At 47.9% G+C, this 22,500-nt stretch overlaps 2 protein-coding genes, 1 long non-coding RNA gene and 4 other non-coding genes across 7 annotated transcripts in view; 1 reads left to right on the top strand and 6 right to left on the bottom strand.

The window, feature by feature from the left end:
* Positions 1-5,720, bottom strand: part of LOC135810285 (uncharacterized protein HI_1586-like) — a 19,671-nt gene extending 13,951 nt beyond the window's left edge. Inside the window, exons 1-7 of the mRNA XM_065323768.1 lie at positions 5,357-5,720; positions 4,227-4,375; positions 3,985-4,061; positions 3,563-3,616; positions 3,325-3,398; positions 2,270-2,319; positions 1,641-1,682 (exon numbers count right to left, since the gene is read on the bottom strand). Of these exons, the coding sequence (XP_065179840.1) occupies positions 1,641-1,682; positions 2,270-2,319; positions 3,325-3,398; positions 3,563-3,616; positions 3,985-4,061; positions 4,227-4,375; positions 5,357-5,532 (622 nt within the window). The 5' untranslated portion in view covers positions 5,533-5,720. The remainder of the gene's footprint in view (positions 1-1,640; positions 1,683-2,269; positions 2,320-3,324; positions 3,399-3,562; positions 3,617-3,984; positions 4,062-4,226; positions 4,376-5,356) is intronic.
* A 495-nt stretch (positions 5,721-6,215) lies between these two features.
* LOC135810279 (uncharacterized) lies at positions 6,216-8,974 on the top strand. The gene is made up of 4 exons (XR_010552300.1): positions 6,216-6,740; positions 7,098-7,152; positions 7,244-7,347; positions 8,266-8,974. It is a non-coding gene; the product is annotated as an uncharacterized LOC135810279 (long non-coding RNA).
* A 1,271-nt stretch (positions 8,975-10,245) lies between these two features.
* Positions 10,246-22,500, bottom strand: part of LOC135810270 (uncharacterized) — a 29,063-nt gene continuing 16,808 nt past the window's right edge. Inside the window, exons 24-33 of the mRNA XM_065323753.1 lie at positions 17,943-18,311; positions 17,426-17,519; positions 16,497-16,649; positions 15,806-15,921; positions 15,154-15,250; positions 14,207-14,560; positions 13,774-13,860; positions 12,202-12,247; positions 11,842-11,917; positions 10,246-11,136 (exon numbers count right to left, since the gene is read on the bottom strand). Of these exons, the coding sequence (XP_065179825.1) occupies positions 10,983-11,136; positions 11,842-11,917; positions 12,202-12,247; positions 13,774-13,860; positions 14,207-14,560; positions 15,154-15,250; positions 15,806-15,921; positions 16,497-16,649; positions 17,426-17,519; positions 17,943-18,311 (1,546 nt within the window). The 3' untranslated portion in view covers positions 10,246-10,982. The remainder of the gene's footprint in view (positions 11,137-11,841; positions 11,918-12,201; positions 12,248-13,773; positions 13,861-14,206; positions 14,561-15,153; positions 15,251-15,805; positions 15,922-16,496; positions 16,650-17,425; positions 17,520-17,942; positions 18,312-22,500) is intronic.
* Positions 19,260-19,332, bottom strand: Trnaa-agc (transfer RNA alanine (anticodon AGC)). Its single transcript has one exon. It is a non-coding gene; the product is annotated as a tRNA-Ala (tRNA).
* Trnaa-agc (transfer RNA alanine (anticodon AGC)) lies at positions 20,803-20,875 on the bottom strand. The gene has a single exon. It is a non-coding gene; the product is annotated as a tRNA-Ala (tRNA).
* Trnaa-agc (transfer RNA alanine (anticodon AGC)) lies at positions 21,271-21,343 on the bottom strand. The gene has a single exon. It is a non-coding gene; the product is annotated as a tRNA-Ala (tRNA).
* On the bottom strand, positions 22,093-22,165 carry Trnaa-agc (transfer RNA alanine (anticodon AGC)). Its single transcript has one exon. It is a non-coding gene; the product is annotated as a tRNA-Ala (tRNA).

Genomic DNA, 22,500 nt, shown 5'->3' with positions numbered 1-22,500 from the left:
CAGCATGCAGGACGGGCAGGCTCAGTATGTGTCTACACTAGCTGCAGGGGTTGGAGTTCCCTCCACGAGCGAGTAGTCTTGAGCTAAAGACAGTAAAGTGGTCTTCAGTGACATGTTTTCCGTTCTGTCGACGGTTCCCGAACCAGTTTGCTCGACGACGAGCTAGGCCTGGCGTCTGGGCCTATTTTGAGCATAGACAGGAAAAGCAACTAGTTACTTGTTGATGCGCCTCAAGTCAGCTCATCCGTCGAAATCCGCCGATCTGCACCCCTAGCCGGCTTCTCTGACTTCATCGTCGGAGTCAGCGAAGTCACAGGCGAAGGGCACCATCAGCTCTTGGGTTGCAACTAGTGCGTTGCCTCTGTCTTGTCTGTATTCGTGTGGTCAGTCCGAACAGCTGACGGACTTGTTGCGGGATCATCAGATCTATGCGCCCGCTTTCCGTCGTTGGCGATGTTGGACTCATATTTTTTTTGAAATTCACAGAATGTACATGTACTAATGTAGTTACAATAATAATCGTTTAGCCGATAAGCCGATTGTTATGGTATCAGCTAAGCCACTAAGGAAAAAACGTAATCGTTTCAGCACTAAGTCTGATACACACACACCTTCCTTCCTTCTTCTCCACTGCCATGACTGGCTAAGTGGCCCCATACGGGGCAGCTCTTGGATTAGCGCTGTCTCCAGGAAGCGGCACCAGGACCCGACGACCGACGTGACGGCGCATTCCCACGGGTTATAATTGCTATTGAACGCCGCGATGTACAACGATGCCGTGCGATATCCTGACGGCGGCGGCAATTTTTCTCTCCTCGCGAATATTCGAACAAACTTTCCTTGATTTTTTTGCTTTGGACGCCGTATTCAAATTTCCGTCAGTGTCGACAAGAGTCCTGACGTTCCACGTTCCCAGAGACAGAACAACCTTTCGAGCCGCTGGTGCACGCGAGTGAAAAGACTCTGGGCGAGGGTTTGCAAGACCTCTACACCCAGGCGAAAGAGGGTCAGCGCGAGTGGCCACATCTGAAGTGGCCATGTCGTCAACGCTGAATTTTCCTCCTCCGCGGCAGCAAGATGAAGACTGCCTTGTCTAACACCGCGTCACTAAGTGTTTTCTACTCACCAGGGCTGGCCCTGGCAGAAGCCAGGAGCCAGCCCGTGGCCCTAAACTCACTACGAAGAAAGAAGAGTTCGGAGCTCCAAAAACTGCTTCCTCCTCTCTCAAGAGAACTCAACACACACACACACACACACACACACACACACACACACACACACACACACACACACACACACACATACGCACGCACACACACACACACACAGATACACATACACACACACAACACACATATGCACACACACACACACACACACACACACAGATATACACACACAGAGATATACACACACACAGATATACACACACACAGATATACACACACAGAACAACACCATCCTGACTACATGTATTTCCATACACGACGATCATCATGACACAAGGCAGCAAGGCGCCCATGCAAAGGGCAAAGGCTAACAAGAACTCAGTTGACAGCAAAGTAATGTACCCAAATTAGCCAAGCATAACCTCACACATGACAGGTGTGGTATCAAGTATCAACACAATAATTGCTTACCATATGTGTGCAGAAACGCTGTCAAAGGATTGTATCTGAACACTGCATAGAACACACGAAGTGCAGATCAGGGAGTAGTAAAATACCTACTCCTCGTGAAAATAAACAGACGAGTTTGTGTAACCGAATATACAGCTGGCGAGTGCAGCATCGATCGTACTGCAAACGAGTGCACAAGCTGTATCAGCATCCAGCACTGCATTGGATGAACTGCCTGCTCAACTGGCACAGCACAGTACTCGAATCAGTACACAGTTACTGTGCATAGAACGATGGCAGCGATGCTCAAAACCATCAAATCAAAGAGTGAACCAGTAATTTTTAAACGAGACTGATGCCAAAATAGCTGCACAATCAACCTTGCAAGTACCAACCTCGGATATAACACACCCGCCAATAACAACACTTTTCTCAGGACTGGCCGAGGGTCGGTATTCGCAAGGTTTATTGTTTATATAAAACACTGCGGCAGTCTGGGCTAATGGCTCAGAGGCCAGTAGTGTCTATAAAGCCGGTTCTAGAACAGGTACATGCCCTGCCCGAAAAACGGGGGATCGTCATCTGCGGCCCAGTAACTCGGCACCACAATGCACATGTACTGTCAAACAAGAACGGCTGCTACAACTCACGGAAGAAGCATCCAAGGAAAATGCCAGCGCAGAGCGATACCAGCACTTGTCTGAGCGAAAGAACGAACAACAATACGCATATACATGTACACCCGAAACAAGTATCAGTATCACGTCCTGCCATCCGTGTGTGGTTTGAATGTCTTCCTGTGATGTGTTTTATGCATGCACACAGTAACCAGTTACAGACTACAGCAAGAGTACAGCCCCCCCCCCCCAGAGTGTGCAACGCCTGATCCAGCTCTGCATAGGGTCTTGGTCTGAGGGTAATCGGATCTTTGCGTCACAATACCGTACACATCTGAGGGGAACCCAGGGAGTCGGGGGGAATCTCGGATCAAAAATAACGGTGCCCTGCCTCGAGACCAGCCTTGCGCTGGTGTGGAGTGTACGCATGACATCAGAAGATCCGACTACGCTCGACCAAGACCCTATGCAGAGCTGGATCAGGCGTTGCACACTCTGGGGGGGGTATGTACTCTTGCCTACAGGCATGAGCTTATTCTACATATTGTTGTGACTTTGTGAGACTGTGCGAGGAGGGAAATGCCATTGCAACCCAGCGCTTTGCATATCTCACGGTCCTCAGGCAACCCGGTGACCAAAACCTTCGTCAGGGGGTACATGTAGAGCACTCTCCCAGCACCCTATATGTTTATGGGTACGTGTGCGTGTGCGTGTGTGTGTGTGTACGGGAGTGAGTGTGTGTACATGAGAGGGAGAGAGAGAGAGAGAGAGAGAGAGAGAGAGAGAGAGAGAGAGAGAGAGAGAGAGAGAGAGAGAGAGAGAGAGAGAGAGAGAGAGAGAGAGAGAGAGAGAGAGAGAGAGAGAGAGAGAGAGAGAGAGAGAGAGAGAGAGAGAGAGAGAGGGGGGGGAGAGAGAGAGAGAGAGAGAGAGAGAGAGAGAGAGAGAGAGAGAGAGAGAGAGAGAGAGAGAGAGAGAAAGGAGAGAGAGAGAAAGGAGAGAGAGAGAGAGAGAGAGAGAGAGAGAGAGAGAGAGAGAGAGAGAGAGAGAGAGGGGCGGGGGTTGTAACACAGTGGTCAGCATGTTCTCACTTCGAGAAGATGGCCAAGATAATAGTGACAAGCGGTGGAAAGATCGACAGCCATGCTGGTATACTGAACACCTCCTGTAGCGCACACAAACACAACAACAGTCACACGCACACACAGTATGGCAGGGCAGAATGTTTACCAACACAACGTGTTTATGAAGACCCGGTCCCTCTGCACTGTACCATAGGTCTGACTAGCAGTACATGTACTGCGGATGCATACAGAAAGAGCTGCTGACCTCTACGTGTTCCTCGCACACATCCTGGATGTAGAACAGCAACTGAGAGTGACCCTAAAGACAGGAACACAACACACAACATATACCCCATGGACACAAACACACAGCAGCAACAGCAGCAGCATACACCAACATCAAAGCAACATGATTTGAAACGGCATAATGACATTATTACATCACAACGACATACTATGGCGCATGTCTATCTACTGTTTTGAGAAAACGGAAACTCGGCTTTGTATCTACTGTATCTACTGTATTGCTTAATATGCCTGTAAAAGAGGTTTCTGCCTTCTTGCAAAAAAATCTACCAAGACTGGTGCAATGTGTAGATACATCACGGGACAACCGTATATCACAGGCAATGCACCATAGACAGAATACTGTAGACGGCACGTGTACATAATACAGAATGTACGTACGTGTCCGGACAGAGTTAACGACACAGCTTGTCCATCGCGCTGACTGCGGCTCAGCGTTCCATTCACCAGCAGTTTGCCTGCAGTAAAAAACAAAATACAAGTGTGATGCATAGGTTCATGTACATACTAGGGCACCCCTCTACTCCACACACACGCAATCACCACACACGCACAGACAGACAGACAGACCCCCCCCCCCCCCACACGCACACACTGGCGCACACACACTCTCAGGGTCTTACCAGAGCGGTGGATCTCGTAGTACATGCTCTCCGGCAGCGGCATCAGGTCAACAGTAGAGTTGTCCTCGTTGCCATTATCACCGGTCTCTGAGCCGTTCAACGTCCTCGACACATAGTCTGGCAAATGAATTGTGACTGGTACAGCAACACTGCAGCGTATAGCACACATCACAATACAAACAACCTTCGTATAGCACACGTCACAGCAGAAAGAACCTTGCACCAAGCGTACAGCACACGTCACAACAAACACAGCCTTGCCAAGAGAATAGAACATTTCACAATAAAAACATTATTTTTCCCCTCAAGCGTATAGCACACATCACAATACAAAACAATGTTGCCCCAAGCGCATAGCACACGACACAACAACAATAACAGATGTTGCTCCAAGTTGCTATTACACAACTCATGACATGGTAGAATACACAAAAGACACAACATACTTCTTTTTAATGGAAAATTAAGGGACAACAACGAGCGTGAGGCCCATGGCTATTAAATCATGGGTTTAATAGTGTTGTGAAACCAGGGACCAAGCCTAAACTTGGCCAACATCAAGATTACGAAGCCCCCTGGCCTCAACTTTCTCCCGAAAGGACTTGTATCTGGGCATGCTGGACTTCTATATGCATTCTATCTACAGGGTAAATGTCTGTATTTCGTGACAAAAAAAATTGGGTGCGGCTACTCCAATGCGATTTGTAGTCCGGAAAATACGGTAAGCTCCAGTTGTGTTTAATGGTTTATTCTGATAGTTCACATTCGCTCATTCCATACAGTGTTCTGTAATGTAACATGTTCCTCAGCAAGTAAAAAGATTAAAATGTCACATTATTTCAGCTAATCCATTACATGTACGTGATGGAGAGCGGTTCGAAGACAGAACTCTGCTCAACACTGCAACCCCATATCTACCATACCAATGCAGTGATATTGCACTGTGTAAGTCTGAGTGTTGGTAAGTTACCGTATGCCTTCAAATCATTCTCCCAAGATGAAACCGCGTGAAGAGTTCGTCATACATACTGTAAAAAGTAATTATTTTTAATGATCGATTTAAATTCAAACAATTTTGGGCATTATAATTTCAATCTCCAGCATGATCCCTCCATGTAAACTGCCATTACCCTGACAAGAAGACTTTCGGCAAATCCACTGACACACCAGAACACCTGGTCACATTCGTCGAGCTACTGGAGTTGTCGGCCAATAAGAAATAGTCCATCAACGAAGACTCAGATGAAATTGCGGAGCTCGTGGATGACAGAACCACCAGGAGAACGAGCAGTATCGACACTCCCATCTTGCTATCTCAATTTCCACGATGATCTCGGAGACCAAACAGCACGACCATGGAGAAACACAAGTCTAAACTACTACATCCACCACGCTTTCAACCTGCTTTCACATTTACCAACAAACAAAAAGTTGAAATGACAGGTTCTTCATGGATTTGGATCTGCGAGTGCTCGTCCTACACATAAACAAGCTTCTTCAACTGAAAAACAAACAATAGAACTAGAAGTATTTTTTGAATGAAGCATGCACACGCGGCTGCATGCATGCAGCGCATGATCATGATTTATGCATACTCGTACTAGACTGCATGCACATGATGATCGATCCGGCGCAGCCCTCACGCTCAAAGCACGTGTTTTTCGCTTCTCGCACGCGTGAGAGACTCTATTCTAGATCGCTACTGACTAGCGCTCTCTCTCTGTAGCTGTGACGCGTTGACGCGATCGAGGCACTAAAATGTAGGTGACGTCCTAGCGGCTAGTACAGTCAGTAGTACTACATTGGAAAGGCTTTCTGTCTAAAGCCTTTCACTGGTGCTCGATGTTTTCAGTTTGGGGACACCAAAATTAGTGTACCGCTAAAGACACGTGGTCGACACGTTGTTGACACTTTGCTGACACTTTGTTGACACGTGACCCAATTACCGGTCTACCAAGTGCCTTTGGCCAATTGGTGACCGCTAACAGCAACTGTGGAACAGTGCAGTGCCCTTTTTTGGAGCAACGTACGAGTAGTGCCCATGGATTATGACCCCGCGACCCCAATCTACGTGGCGGTCCGCAATTCGCTACTTCATACTGACTGGCGTCCGGCATCGTCCCGAATTTGGCCACAATCTGCTCTCGGGACCCCTATAGGGCTCCCTGACCTGCTCCATCTCCGCCATCGTCAATGTACTGCGCATCCACCCAGGCCAGGACTGCACTTACTTACGGGAAGGAGTATTTGCAAGATGGAACCTGGGAACTGGAAGACGACGAAGAGGAAGCGTGGGAATCCGGCGGCAATGGCTGGGATGTAAGTCCAACATTGCTGGTGCCAGAGTTGCCACTGCTTGCTTATAAGGGAATCATGTGTGTTGCCTTTTTGCCTTTTCCGACGTCCTCCTCCGACTGTACTCCCGATCCCAGGACTGAACTTACGGGAAGGAGTGCTTCCAAGATGGGAGACGAAGAAGAAGAAGCCGCTGAATCCGGCGGCAATGGCTGGGATGTAAGTCCAACATTGCTGGTGCTAGAGTTGCCACTGCTTGTTTATAAGGGATTCATGTGTGTTGCCCTTTTTTGCCTTCTCCCATGTTCTCCTCCGACTGTACTGGTGAACGCTGTCACATATGTTGCCCTTTCCAGACAGTAGAAGGGGGGGGGGGGGGGCAGCACATCCTGGCATCCAGGAATGCTAGGCCCTAGGAACTAGGCAATCTGACCTTTCCTCTTACTCCAATAATGGTATGGATGGGGAGTTCTTGAACATCCTCAGTCTTGTTAGGGTGAACTGTGCAACTCGGCAATCGGTGATAGCAGAGGACCAATGCCGATGGCGATGCTCCTTCCTTTTTCTCTGTCACAGGCTGCGTTCTCGAGAGGAAGCGTTATTTCTGCATTCCAAGAAGGACGGCACAATGGTGAGTGGAACTTCGTGGGTGTGCAGCCTTGCTAGTTGAATTGTAAATCAACCATTCTTCCTGTCTCTGACTTCTTCAATGTCCTCCTCAGTGTCGGACTGTCCGCGTCGCATTGAACTGGTCCGATGAGGCTGCTATTGCACACACAGTGAGGGAACTCCCATACGGGAACTCGGAAGTACTGCTACAGTACAGGTAAGGTGGCCATTGCTTATGTGCGTGCGCCGTTGTTGTCAACTTCTAAGCCAGCTGTACTCCAACCTTCATGGAGTTTGAAAGTAGTCAGCTGGCGAACTACAATTGAAGTTTAGACGTTATATGCCGCGGCTTGGTCAGCTTTTTCAGTTTCACAATGCATTGCACTCAGCACCGCTTCTCGGAATATCTTGTCAGGATAGCTGTGGAACGCATCCTCCCCAGTGGGGGAACGGCAAATGTGCTGTTCATTTTTTAGGCTTGCTTTTATGGTACGTACAAATCCCCATTGAAAAGACACAGTGGAGACCAGAAACTGCAAATAGATGTTGGGAACCGCGAAGACCACCCTTCCTTGTCAAGTTCCCTGAAGGTGTGGAGGGGGGGGGGGGGGAGCGGAGGAGGGACATTCCTGCACTTCTTAAAGCAGGATTCACAGGAGCATTTTCAGAAATTGCTTGTACATTTGTACCAGTTGTAACCGACAAACGCATTCTCATTGAGCTTTGACTTGAGGCACGTCAGCAAGGCGCTGTTGCATCGCTGACGTCTTGTCCTGATTCTGTGAATGGTATTTTGTGCGAGTTTGCATCGCACGCAGAATCGCAGGTCGTGTCGCATTGCGCAGCACACTGCCAAATTGCTTCTGTGAATCCCACGTGAATGGGAATTCCAATGGGAATGTAATCCATTGCCAACAGGTGTATTCCCGAGCTGCTCATCATACTGCAAAATTGCTCCTGTGCATGCAAATGGATTTCATTGCTCTTCTGTAGTTTGGGAAATTCTCGATTATGATAATTCTGCGTGTGTGTGTGTACACCAGCCCTGAACATAGATGTAGGTGACCCATTTGTGGTGTCTCATAGCCTACCTCACGACCTTATGCTTTCTTTCTGTATCACTTGTATCTTGCAGGTATATCACCCCGTGACGACCACATCGAAGTCTGAAATTGAAGTGTGAAGATGCTTCAGCAACCCCTTCATATTTTTCCATTGCTTTTATTGTGCTTCTACTGTGCATGTGTGTAACCTGTGGGGTATGCATGTGATGACAATGTATGCCGGTGACACGGTCAGATGTTGTCCATGCGTGTAACGTACACCTGCATGCTATCGTTGAAAAGGATCTGCCACTTACGATCTTCGGACGAGTATCAGGTCAGCTTGGTTTTGTGTGGGCTGTACCAGACGCTGTTCACTTCTCTATCTGTTGGATATGTGACTTTCTGCAAGTTTCTGGTGTATGGTGGACACTTCTTTGCTTGTCTTTGTATGACATTACAATAATTCTGTATTCACTGCTTCCATGGTGTGGTCTGCAAACTGCAATCCTTAGGCAAATATCATCACGGTTTGCAATATTGTGCTTTGGCCGCTAGCTTACCTACACATTGTACATGTAGTTGAATTATTTTTGTTTCACAACTGACTTCCTGAAGTATGGTGGCCACTGCTTTGCATGGCATTATACAATGTTCATCAAGAATTTCCTGTTTGGGTCGTGTGTGTGTATGTATGTGTGTGCGTGCCCATGTGTGTGTGTGCCATGTGCATGTGCGTGTTTGTCACAAGGTGTCTGTGTGCGGGGTAGCGAGGTGGGGAGGGCTGGAATGTATCAGTGTGCTACTGTAGTTGCATGGCTACATACAGTGCATCGCGCGCGTGCTCACCATGTGTTATCTTCGGAGCTGGGCTAGGGTGGGGGAGGGAACAGAAAAAGAACTGAAATTACCCATATAAAAACTGCTCTGTGAGCGGTTCTGAAAAACCTCTACTGGTGCAGCCCCGTCGTAAAAGTAAGAAATTAGAACTGGCGCATTGTCCTCCCAAATGTGAACTGATCCACCTAAATCGCGATTGACGGGACCCGAACGCACCAGTAGCACGAGGTCGGGAGGGCACAGGATCACAGCCGGCGTTGGCGCTGATCAAGTTACCATACAACACTTAGATCTACACCGAAGCCCACCTTTGCCGCTTTGGCTTTGGCTATGGACCAGCGTCCCCAGCTGCATCCACAGGTAGGAACCTCGTGCTACTGGTGCGTTCGGGTCCCGTCAATCGCGATTTAGGTGGATCAGTTCACATTTGGGAGGACAATGCGCCAGTTCTAATTTCTTACTTTTACGACGGGGCTGCACCAGTAGAGGTTTTTCAGAACCGCTCACAGAGCGGTTTTTATATGGGTAATGTACATGTAGTAGTAATCATGTATGACTAATTTTTTAAGAGTACTAGTCTGACGCATTATGCATTGCCCATCGCTTGTCAAAAAAATACTGCCGTAAGATTTGACACTGCGTTGAGTACTATGTACATCGTAGCTGTCATTTTGTCAACAGAGAGCTGTCAGGCCCAGAGACTTCCTCCCAACTGAGAAGATTTCCGAACCGGCGGAATTGTTCTATCCAGCGTGCGTCTGACTCTGCGCTGCATAGCCAACCCATGCCCTACCCCCCCCCCCTCATTGTAGACTCGGAACACTCGGGCAAACAGCCCATAATACAATTCACGGTGCCATGGTGAAGGATTAGAACACAACACCAAAACATGTAGAGGCTGGGGCATACAGTGATTATCATAGGGCTCGCCGGGCTCGTAGCTGCATGTTAGGGTCTACACCCGCTTTTTAATGCCGCGGCGTCCAATGACCGTGACATCGGCTACTTGTAGCAGTTATGTCTGTATGTCGATAACCGTGACTTGATTACACCCTTATCGACTCGGCAAAGCGAAGAGCCGAGTTCAAAATCCCCCGGTAAGTGACATTACCAGTGGCACCTTGATGCACATACATAGACAGTTACATAATCACATTCCACCGGAACCGGCACTGCCGGGAAGACATCGCATGATCACACAGCACAATCCAACACTTGCTGTCCTGACTGACTCGTGATTGTCGGACTCAGCTCGCATGACTCCAACATTCCAACCGACTCAGAATTGTATACAATTCAAACAAATGATTTCAAAGACATGAGAGAAATCAGAGAACTGACGTGAAAGCCGGGTCGCGGTTGGAGAACCGGTGGTTCATGCTAGAGGCTTGTGTTTTGTCCATGAGGTCATTACAATTTGCAACCACTGCCACATAGAAATTTTGTACTGCGGCGGCATGAATCAGAATTGTATATTTCTGAGAATGTGAGAATGCATTAGCTAGTAGTAGATGACAAGCCTTTCTATTCTCTTAGTTGCTCAAGTAAAATGGTCAGCGGCCTCAGGTCAGTCAACAATTTCGTCGTGGCTTGCCTTAGAATTTCTGTGCCATTCATCAATAGGTATAATTCTCGGTATACAGTAGATACATGTAGAACCATGAGCAGTGTGTGTGTGTGTGTGTGTGTGTGTGTGTGTGTGTGTGTGTGTGTGTTTGACTGCTTGAAGAGGATCACAAGAGTACAAAGAGGATCAGCGTGACATAGGACGTAGGAGTACAGTGTCAACGCGCATCCTCACCAAGTTGGCTGCAGACTGCCTGTCAGTGTGGCCAGTGACCTTCGCTATTGCATCATATTGCAAGGCAGAGCGGCTCAAAGTCAAGCTGTGCTCAACCGGAGCACCAGGATTCCAACTCTCAGCTCACTGACACATTCGGCCAGCATGGCAATAGTTGTCATGTTCGATCTATCGACGTCGTGATCCCGGTGTTCGTCGCTGCGACTGCAAGGACGCCTCCTGCTGCCTCTGCAACGCCTCCACCTGCTGGCGTAGCTGTTCGACTTCACTCTCCGCTGCTTGCGCACGCTGCTCAGCAGTCTGGTATTGGACTTCAAGCTCACTACAGCACAGAGGCATCCAGAAACAGTGCGCATAGTAAGTTACATGTATGAGAAATTACATCCAAAACACATCATGCCCGCAGAATGTGGTGAGTGAATAGTCCCCAGGCACTGCCAGCACTCGCAACAGTCTCGGCAACAATGTGGCCGCGCTGATTGGCCCCAGGCAGACACGTGATGTGTGTAGGCCGTTTTAACAATAGCGTCGGTATTGAAGGACAGAATGGGTGGTTGAACTGTTCTCAGAGTCCGTGAGCCCTGGCCCTGTGGCATGCATATCCTACAGCATAATGTGCACGGGGATGGGGGGGGGGGGGGAGGAGGAGGAGGAGGAGGCGGGGGGGGGGGGGGGGGGGGCATTGGCCCGGGGTAACGATGCACATGCGACCTGCGTAGCACTACCTTGACTGACATGCAACAAATGTAACTGCTACATGCTACACGGCCCTTGCGAGTGAATGGAGTGTTGGCATCTACAATGTTTAGTACATCACACTTCCACACAATAACTAACTTTTTTATAATACTAACTTGTGCTGCCTAGTGGATGGGGAGGGGGGGGGGGGGGGGGGTGGTGATCACAGCACTGGAGCAACCCTGCAGTTTTCTGGCAGGACTACTAGTATACCCTCGACGGACTACGCTCGCAACTGGTATAGGTCCGGGCACTGGCCGTGACGGTGCACTCTCCAGCCAATACTTACTTCACTCTCTCTGCCAAGTCTTTGACAGCACCGGTGTACGTATCACTCTCCACGCCAAACGCACTCCTCGGCAAGGCTGCATGCACAGAGGACAAGGGAAAACAAGTAGGATGTAGGATGTTTGGCATGCCATGACAGTGTTCCACACGTACATTCTTCACTATCGAAAGCATGGTCTGTATGCTTACAGGCTGAGAAGGCAAACCTGACAAGCCGGAGCGGCTACTACCCACCTGATCACAATGGTGAAACTATCAAGAATGCACAGACATTTTTTTGGATTGGATTGGATTTTTATTTCGACATCATGACAAAACATCTGCAGCACAAACGCATAGTTAGCAGTGAGAAAGATCGTACTTGCATCGGCTTCTAGGGCTGTCATTGGCTTGCTGCGGACATGCATCTGTGATAGTGGTAGAACAAAGAGATGCATGGTCATATGGCACACATGTCATACAAACCAAAACATAACCTCATAGACTACACTCATTTCTCATTGCACCCAGGTACGTAATTACAGCAGCCATACACAGTCAGAACACCATACACAGTCAGAACACCATACACAGTCAAAACACCATGCACAGTCCAAACACCAAACACAGTCAAAACACCATACACAGCGAAAACACCACACACAGTCACAACACGATACACAGTCAATATAACATACACAGTCCAACCATACAGTCCAAACACGATGCACAGTCCAAACACCATACACAGTCACAACACCATACACAGTCACAACACCAGACACAGTCAAAACACCATACACAGTCCAAACACATAATACAGTCCAATCATACACAGTCCAAACACCATACACAGTCCAAACACCATACACAGTCCAAACACCATACACAGTCCAAACACCATACACAGTCCGAACACCATACCCAGTCACAACACTATACCCAGTTAAAACCTACACACAGTCACAACGTCATATACAGTCCAAACACCATACACAATCCAAACACCATATACAGTCAGAACACCATACACAGTCAAAACACCAAAAAACGGCCACAGCACCATACATAGTCACAGCACTATACACAGTCACAGCGCTATACACAGTCACAGCGCTATACACAGTCACAACACCATACGCAGTAACAACACCATTTACACTCCAAACACCATACACAGTCACAACACCATACACAGTCACCACACCATACACAGTCCAAACAAAATACACTGTCAAACACCATACATAGTCACAGCACTATACACAGTCACAGCGCTATACACAGTCACAGCGCTATACACAGTCACAACACCATACGCAGTAACAACACCATACACAGTCACAACACCATACACAGTCACAACACCATACACAGTCACCACACCATACACAGTCCAAACAAAATACACTGTCAAACACCATACACAGTTCATTAAAACACCATTCACGGTCACAACACCATAAACGGCCACAACACCACACAGCCACAACACCACACAGCCACAACACCACACAGCCACAACACCATACATGTACACAGTGCAAACTGTGTTCAGAGACCATTCCATGGTGCATACAACACTAGTCTTCACAGACAGGTCGGTGTGCAGGATAGAGCATGGCATTGTGGCAGAGTAAGCCAGTCTCTAAAAACAGGTGACCTCACAAGCCAGGTGGTCTCTGAAGAAAGTAACTGTTCTCTTATTGCAGTGGCCGCATGACATCTGTGTTGTTGATTACAGTGCGTCGCAAACAGACTGGGACCTCCATCATACACTACAGTGGGCAGACTTTAGCTTCAGTGACCCAGAGTAAATGAGAGTGAAGAAAGGGCCAAACAAGATGAACATCATTGCTCTGCAAACACAGCACAATCACCATTTCTTGGAGGCTATTTCACTTTGGAAGAAGAATAAGTGATTAATATTATGATAACACAAATTTGCCCTCACCGAAGCAGGTGCCAGGCTGGAGAGGGTGCGTTGGTGTACGTTGTCGTCGGCACCAAGAACATTGATCACGGTTTCACCAGTCACCGGCTGTACATACCACAACATATGCCAGTATTACATGCACGTACCATGTATGTATGTATGTACACAGACACACACACACGCCGTTGACGTAGAAGTTGAAAAGCCGTCGTGCGAAACCTAGCTGTTAAATGCAACAAATAGTCCCAATAAACATGCCCTGTTGGCTGAAAAGCTGATTTGTTCCCTGGGGGGGGGGGGGGGGGGGGACACCCAGGACCCCGGTCGCACCACTGCCCGGTGACACCCCAGGGCTACATGAAAACAGCAGTCCCCGGTTCAGACTAACATTCATCTAAATAATTGCGGAGACATGACTGCCGCATATCCTGTATAAGAGGGTGCACCTTACCACATCTACGCCAGCAGGCTCTTGATCAACATCATCAGAAGCTGCAGTGGTAACAGAGGGCTCTGTTCCACCTACTGCCGCACTGGCCGCATCGCTCACACCGAGGGCCGTGCGTGGAGGAGGTTGAACTCCACCCGGCACAGTCAAGCGCGACGTGTCCGCGGTATCCTGTGAGGTTGGCGGTGCCGTGGCTGCTGCACCACTCTGATCAGGCGCGGGCGGCTGCGTAGATTGTTTGCCGGCGGCTATATCGGTGGCACTGCTCACTGCCGAGGCAGGTGGCAAGCCCTTCAGGACAGCGTCCACTTCGCTCAGCAGCATTGCCGACGAACTCTTCCATTCCTCGTTCTCACCCTATACATGACAAAGAATGGAAGTGAAGTTGAGATAGCCAGTATGGTGTTAAGAGTGCAGTTCTCTACAACCTATCTTTACCCCCCCCCCCCCCCCTCCTCACCCGCACCACCATCCCAGCATGGCTACACACAATGTTCAAATCAAACCTATCGTGGCGATACACATGCTTTCTGTTCACTATCACTTCATGCCATCGCCCATCGGACTACAACCAACACCAACAGCACTAAATCTGTCTGCGCCAACCTGTGTGCTATTATGCACAACTGGCACCCTAACCTGTTCACGTCTCACCCATATAGTGGCAGAAAGAGTGAAAACAACCATACATCTTGCAATGCGCGACCATTCAAACTCTTCCTTGCCTATATTTAAGTTGAGGACTGAGAAGTCCCAGTGTAGGGAGTTGGAGCGTCAGCCAGGTTTGACAAATTTTGGACAGGTTTACCATGGGAAAATGTATGGAGAAGCAGGTCCAAACCCCGAATTTTTGAACTTAAAGTGGGTTTTGATCCACAATTCGGCCAACATTGGGCTTTCAAAAGTTAGCGGGAGTATTTTTGACTTGATCTGTGTTGTAAGTTACATACCTGCAGTAGCTTTAAATCTTTGTAGTCCTCATCCTCATCAATGTCCTTGAACTCTTTGGTGACTGCAAACCTGGCTTGGATCACATCCGAACAACACCTGCAATCCGCAGCAGACAGACACAGATGCAATGCAACATGATGTACTTGCCCATGAGCGGGCATTCGGGAATGCTCTACTACGTTTATTCCGATTGTGACCTGATTTGCTGGGCGGCGGCGCTTAGCAAAACCCCTGTCAGAAAGGTAAGTCAGAGGAATATTTTCAGACTCTATCAGAGAGGGGAGTGCTCATGTAGAGACTGCGGAATGGAAGGGGGAAAGGTATGTCTCTCAAGAAGAGGATCAAACCAAGTTTCAGTAACAACAACAACAACAACAACAACAACAACAACAACAACAACAACAACAACAACAACAGCAGCAGCAGCAGCAGCAGCAGCAGCAGCAGCAGCAGCAGCAGCAGCAGCAGCAGCAGCAACAACAACAACAACAACAACAACAACAACAACAACAACAACAACAACAACAACAACAACAACAACAACAAAAACAACAACAACAACAACAACAACAACAACAACAACCACAGCAGCAGCAGGAGCAGAAGCAGCAGCAGCAACCACATTTCCAGGTTTAGCAAGACTTGTCACACCTGAACAAGAGCGAGGTGAATTCTTGCACTTGGCTGGTCAGCAGCTGACACCGTATACGCAGCGACGACAGCATCTTCTCATTCTCTTCTTTCTCATCGTCATCGCGAACATTCTCCTGTAACGCAAACCAACAGAAGACATTGGTAATATCAACCATTGCTTGTCGACGTATTGGCACTTGCACATAGTTCACGCCAGAAACTCACCGGTCAACCTATGGGAGCTGACATGGGAATGCTGTAGTCAGAATCATAGCGCCACCTCATGATCCAAACTGCCCTGTTTGATTATGGGAGGAATATTTGCCCCCTTCGTTACATTATTAAATAGGCAGCAGTAGAGCAGCATGGTAGCTGAGTCAATTTTCGTGTGACTGCCCCTGAAACTAATTGTGAAAGGCTCTATGGAAGTATTATGGTTCACACAATACTCAATACTCAATGAAGGACATTCATATTAGTAACTTTCAGAACAAAAAAAGAAAAAGAAGAACGACAAAATCAAAATAACCAGCATAGAAACGACGCATGCACACACTGTACACAGCACGTGCCAAGTCAATAAATAATGACTTCCAAAGTACAGATCCCACAGTAATTACTTAGTTTCCCACAGTATACGGGGCCGCTACAGTACACACGGTCTCTTTGTGTGCAGTGGCGGTCACCGCCGCACAGGCTCAGCACCTACCTTGCCCAGCTCCACTGCATGCACCTCGCCTTCCAGGATCTTCTTCTCGCGACGCTCGCGCCGCCGCTCGTCCTTCTCCTCCTTGGTGCGCGTGAGTTCCAGCAGCAGGTCCACTATCCACTTCACAATGTGAAGGCTGTGAAGGTCAGAGACCTGTAAGTTACACAGACGACGAGCACGGATGCAGAACGGCAGGGACATGCTGCAAACAGAGTTGTCTACACGGAAAGCAAACTGATACCCGGGTCACAATGACAGTCACATGACACTACGTGATCATTATGAGAAGTGCAAGTATAGCAAGAACTCAACTGGAGGAGGAATAGCGAGCACACATGCTCATTCCCTGGACACTGCAAATTCACAACTCATTTTCCCTGTATCATTTCGACATTTCGGCAAATTGCCATCATCAGGATAAATGATACAGATACGGGACTAGTACAAGAAAAAAAGGAGAGAAAAAGAAAGAAAACAAGCTTCAGAACTATTCTCATGTTTTTCCACACCTTGAGTTCAGGGTTGGATTTCTTAGTTCATCATCAGCTTGTCTGAAAACACCTTCCCATACTGTACAAGCATGAGCACGAGAGGAGGCTCGAACCCGGGCCATTCACTGTTGATTGGAAAAGACAGTCTTTACCAACAAACTCCAATCGAAGATCCAAGTCACCCAAAAGACTATGGAACGACTTTCTACAGTGTGTTTCAAAAAGATTAGCAATCAGGTTTTGGTCTTAAAAAAGAATGAAGATAAGGGAAATCCGGACAACAAAGTACGTAGCAGAGCTTATTAGGGCATGGCAAATTGGTCTGTAAAGATTTCGGAACAATTGCACCAGCTGTTAAGGAGTTAGAATTTCGGCCAGGTTTCTGGCCCTTTCCTATGTGTTGTCTAGATAAGGACGAACTACTGCCCCTTCGCTTACCTCTTCAACGATGCGCCGATCTTCTATTTCAATTCTGTTCATCGATGACAATATCCACGTCTTGACCTCTAGGATGAGCTGACTGGGGTCAGTTCTGTCGAAGTCACATTGACAGGTCATGCCATTCATGAACAATGCATGCATACAAACATATGAGTAAGGGCCATCACTTGCAGACGGAATGAACATAGTGCAAGGGTTGTAAAAGTAACTAGGCATTTTGGGTTGGTGGTTAAATACCCCCCCCCCCCCCACACACACACATTCGAAGACCATTTTCACGAGGCTCGCCTGACCTTCAACGTAAGGCAAAGTCGTACAATGGAGACAGATTTCAGAAAAAAAATGCTCTCAGTGCTCGCAGCAAAAGAGTGGTGTAAGGAGTAATACACAAGTGCAAGTATGCTGACTGTATGTGGATGTTATCAATGTAAGGAGTCGTCCGGGGTTACCGGTTGTTTGTTTTTTACAACGAAACAAAATCGGTAACCTTGGACAGTCCTTAAGGTACACTTACTTTCCTTCATCAATGATTGGTTCCTTTCCTGCTGTACGTTTCTCAGTCACTTTCTCTGTAGGCGGTTCAGGTGTAGCTGCACCTTCGATAGCATCATCAGAAGATGGTTCCACCACCACCGCCACTTCCGGCCCAGCCCCATCATCTGTCGCAGCATCGGCCGAGCCATCACTTTCCACCGACTCTGCTAGCTCAGTTGGCGTAGCGGAGGTGTTGTCGCGCTGTCCGTCTGATTCCGATGCCGTCGTCTTGGCCGCCTCTGCATCCCGTGCCGCCACCAACTCAGCGGCGCGCTTTTCCTTTGCGTTGGCTACAAGCGTGATGATATCCTGGATCGAAAACTGCCATTCTGACAGCAACGATCGGAGCCTGCATGTTCAAGCAGGAACAGACGAATGCAATGAATAAAACACCGATGGTTACCAACTTGCCAAGCTGACAAGAGCACATAAATCAGAGTGTGTAACTCCGGGAGAAGTAAGCCCATGGCGCGAGGCTTTTAGTTACTTAACTCTGCTGCGTTTCACAGGTTTTGCATTGGTATACCACAGGGTTTACATGGGCATATCACAGGGTTTACATGGGCATATCACAGGGTTTACATGGTCATTTTAGCACATCATCTAGCTGGTCTAACATCATTCCTGTTACGCGGTGCTTGGCCCACAAAAGGTGAGACTGAATGCAACTGATTTTTTGCTGTCTTATTAACACGCTGAGTTGGCCCTGATCCTCCAGGATGACGGGATATCTGCGGCGACTTGAACAAAAAAAGGCTTGCCATAGGAGTGGTCACATTTGATTATGCAGCATAAGTGCGGAGTGGAATAGTGATTATACTCTGATTTTTCCAAGTATGCACTCTTGCTATTAACGCTGGAGTGACCGCATAGCTACGTCATGTTGTATATACTGTAGTACTATTTCGGATAGTTACCGTGGTCGGCTATCACCCTTCATTTCAAACTCGTTCGTCAATGGAAGTCGTTTGACGAGCCAGGAAATGTTGAATAAATAAAAATACACACGTGCAAGAGATATTCAATCTGTGGACAGAACTGTTTCGTGCCGTTGAAGAGATATAAATTCTTTCTCTTTGGTCTCAACTTCTTTGTTGTCCGGTTGGCCATTGTATCCATCGCCGATACAAAATCATGACAACACTTTAACAGAGAGGTCACGTACTGGAGTGAGGAACCGAAACAAGTGTGCTAGACTGTGTAAAGTTCAGTATTATCCGGGCCGAGTAAAAAAAGTATGAAGTAGTGGTAGCAACTTTGACTCGACTATAAAAAGAAAAGAAAAAAAGGTATTGCCTGGAGAACCCGGGTATCGATCCCGGTACCTCTCGCATGCTAAGCGAGCGCTCTACCATGTGAGCTAGTCCCCCTGCCTGAGTATTGACGAGGAGGGTGCTGCATAGGAGTCTGGATTCGGATGGTTTTGCCATCGCGTTAAAATCGCTCATGTTTTCGGTGTCAGAGCGCAGGATAGGTTGCTGTCACGGTGAATTTCCGTAATTACATCCTGGAGCAATAGTTCACGTGGGAGCCGGTACATGCGTTGTAGATGTTGCGGAAAGCTCAAGTTTAGCCGGGAGCAGGGGAGGGGGGGGGGGGGGGGTGATCAGCAAGTATTGGCAAATGCAAATCTGGCGCTATGATCTACAGTGCATATGTAAGGGTTCCCTGTTTATAGCTATTCAAAGCACAAAAATGTGTTCAGCCCATGATGCCAGGTGCTACAGTCAGTTTCAAAAAGATTAGCAATCCTGGCGATCGCCCGGGGAGTTTGCCGTCTTACCGTATGCGCGCTCGAGAGCTGGCTGGAAAAACTCACTGTGAACTCGAAGAAATAATCCGCGCGAAAGCATGAAAAATGATAACTCACTCACGTCGGTACATGTACGTCTGGTTTACAACAAACGAGTTCTTCCTCGTATCGACATGGAGTCAGAGAGGACATGTCGAAAGTGCGGTAAGTGTTGACGAGCGGGATGGGTCCCAATTCGTTTCGTGCCCAATTTCTTTGAGCTGCGATGCAATTTACTCTCACGATGTGACGAAAACGACATCGACACAGACTCATTCCCAAGGCCATGACTTGGCAAAGCTATCCGTGTGACTTCGACGACATTTTGAGAAAAGCAGACACCTGTGAAAGCTGATAGAAGACGGCGTTGACTCCTAAATTCAAATAAATTGGCGATCTTGAAATACTGAAATACATGTAATTCTCAAAGAGAAATCGATCGATCGATGTGCCGTTGTATTCAACAACACGTAGCTGCAGCGCAATGACTTCCGTGTTCACTCACACCGTTTCAGTGTTGTGGGTGTGTTCACATGGCGTGAAGCAGTCAAGTGTCAGTAAGTTCGGCAGGAAACGCGAGCTCCAACAACAACAAGTCGTTTGGCGCAGCCACCTTCTTTGGCTAGTACTTTTTGTACCAGCGTGATCACCAAAACTATGAAAAAAAAGTTTGACTTGAGGATAGTTTGGAATTTGAACTCACAACTTCATGGCCAGCAGACAGCATTCATAACCACAAGGCCAAAAAGGAAAGGATAAATCGTGGGTTTTGATAAAAAAATCGATACTGACATCCAGGGCAAATTGTAAACCATGGGAAAAGGCCGGAAACCTGGCCGAAATTCTAACTCCTTAACGGCTGGTCCAATTGTTCCGAAACCTTCACAGAACAATTTGCCGTGTCCTAACAAGCCATTCTATGTACTTTGTTGTCCAAATTTCCCTTATCTTCGTACTTTTTAAGACCAAAACCTGATTGCTAATCTTTTTGAAATGGACTATAGGCACCAATCAAAGTGCCTGCAAAAGAGACAAAAAAGGTATTGCCTGGAGAACCCGGGTATCGATCCCGGTACCTCTCGCATGCTAAGCGAGCGCTCTACCATGTGAGCTAGTCCCCCTGCCTGAGTTTCGACGAGGAGTGTGCTGCATAGGAGTCTGGATTCGGATGGTTTTGCCATCGCGTTAAAATCGCTCATGTTTTCGGTGTCAGAGCGCAGGATGGGTTGCTGTCACGGTGAATTTCCGTAATTACATCCTGGAGCAATAGTTCATGTGGGAGCCGGTACATGCGTTGTAGATGTTGCGGAAAGCTCAAGTTTAGCCGGGAGCAGGGGGGGGGGGGGGGGTTGATCAGCAAGTATTGGCAAATGCAAATCTGGCGCTATGATCTACAGTGCATATGTAAGGGTTCCCTGTTTATAGCTATTCAAAGCACAAAAATGTGTTCAGCCCATGATGCCAGGTGCTAGGCACCAATCAAAGTGCCTGCAAAAGAGACAAAAAAGGTATTGCCTGGAGAACCCGGGTATCGATCCCGGTACCTCTCGCATGCTAAGCGAGCGCTCTACCATGTGAGCTAGTCCCCCTGCCTGAGAATCGCTGAGGATTGTGTCGCATAGGAGTCTGGGTTCGGATGGTTTTGCTATCACGTTAAAATCGTTCATATTTCCGGTGTCAGTGTGTAGGATGGGTTGCTGTCACGGTGAATTTCCGTGACTACATCCTTTTAGTGATGTAGTGCGTACAAGCAGGATTCAAGCAGGTCTCTTTCTGCACAACTGCAGCTCAGTTGTACGCACTACGCCACTCCCCGCCTCAGATCTGCACCAAATATGATGTAATCCTGGAATTTCGCCGTGACAGACACCCATGCAGAAAAAACACAAGCTGCACACCCTGGGTTTCATGTACTCTCGATGAGATGGAAGGGTCGCTTGGTGATTGACAACTTTCTGGTTCAGTTCGGTGACTTATACACACTCGGTCTGGTTAGACTATGAGCTGTGGGTTTCCCTTGAGCAAACAGTTCATGTGCGACCCGGTACTTGCATTTGTAGATGTTGCGGAAAGCTCAAGTTTAGCCGAGAGGATAGGGGGAGGGGAAGGGGGGGGGCTGAGCAGTAAGTATTGGCAAATGCAAATCCGGGCACTGCTATGGATATTACCAAGAGTACATAATGTACGAGTACTCTTGATACTAGTATTACTACAGTGCCTATGTAAGGGTTCCTCCCTGTTTACAGCTAATCACAGCACAAAAATGTGTTCAGCGCATGATGGCAGGTGCTGGGCACCAATCAAAGTGTCTACAAAAAGAGACAAAAAAAGGATTGCCTGGAGAACCCGGGTATCGATCCCGGTACCTCTCGCATGCTAAGCGAGCGCTCTACCATGTGAGCTAGTCCCCCTGCCTGAGTATTGGTGAGGACTAAGTGGGCCAGGAACTTGAGTGGGCAATCTCAAGCACTGCACCATGGTCAAAGCCATGACGCTGTCCATGGTTGTGGTCTGGTGCGAGTTGTAAACTTATCGGGTGACCTGCAACCATGGGTGCATATGAATGTCAACGATACTGTAGCACTATCTCAACTTGCGGCCCAAGTATTTTAGTCAGACCTAGCCAGCCTTGCCGGTTGTAAAGGCGAGATGTCTTGCAGCTCATTTCAACTGGACAAGGCTAGAGGTAGCGAGATCTTGCCTTCTAACTAAGTTCCACAAAACGTCCTGTGTCCGGGATTTAAGG

The sequence above is a fragment of the Sycon ciliatum genome, chromosome 1, assembly GCF_964019385.1.
Source record: "Sycon ciliatum chromosome 1, ocSycCili1.1, whole genome shotgun sequence".
Lineage (NCBI taxonomy): Eukaryota > Metazoa > Porifera > Calcarea > Leucosolenida > Sycettidae > Sycon > Sycon ciliatum.
Note: the sequence above shows the minus strand (reverse complement) of the source record. Positions and strands in the feature narration are given on the sequence as shown.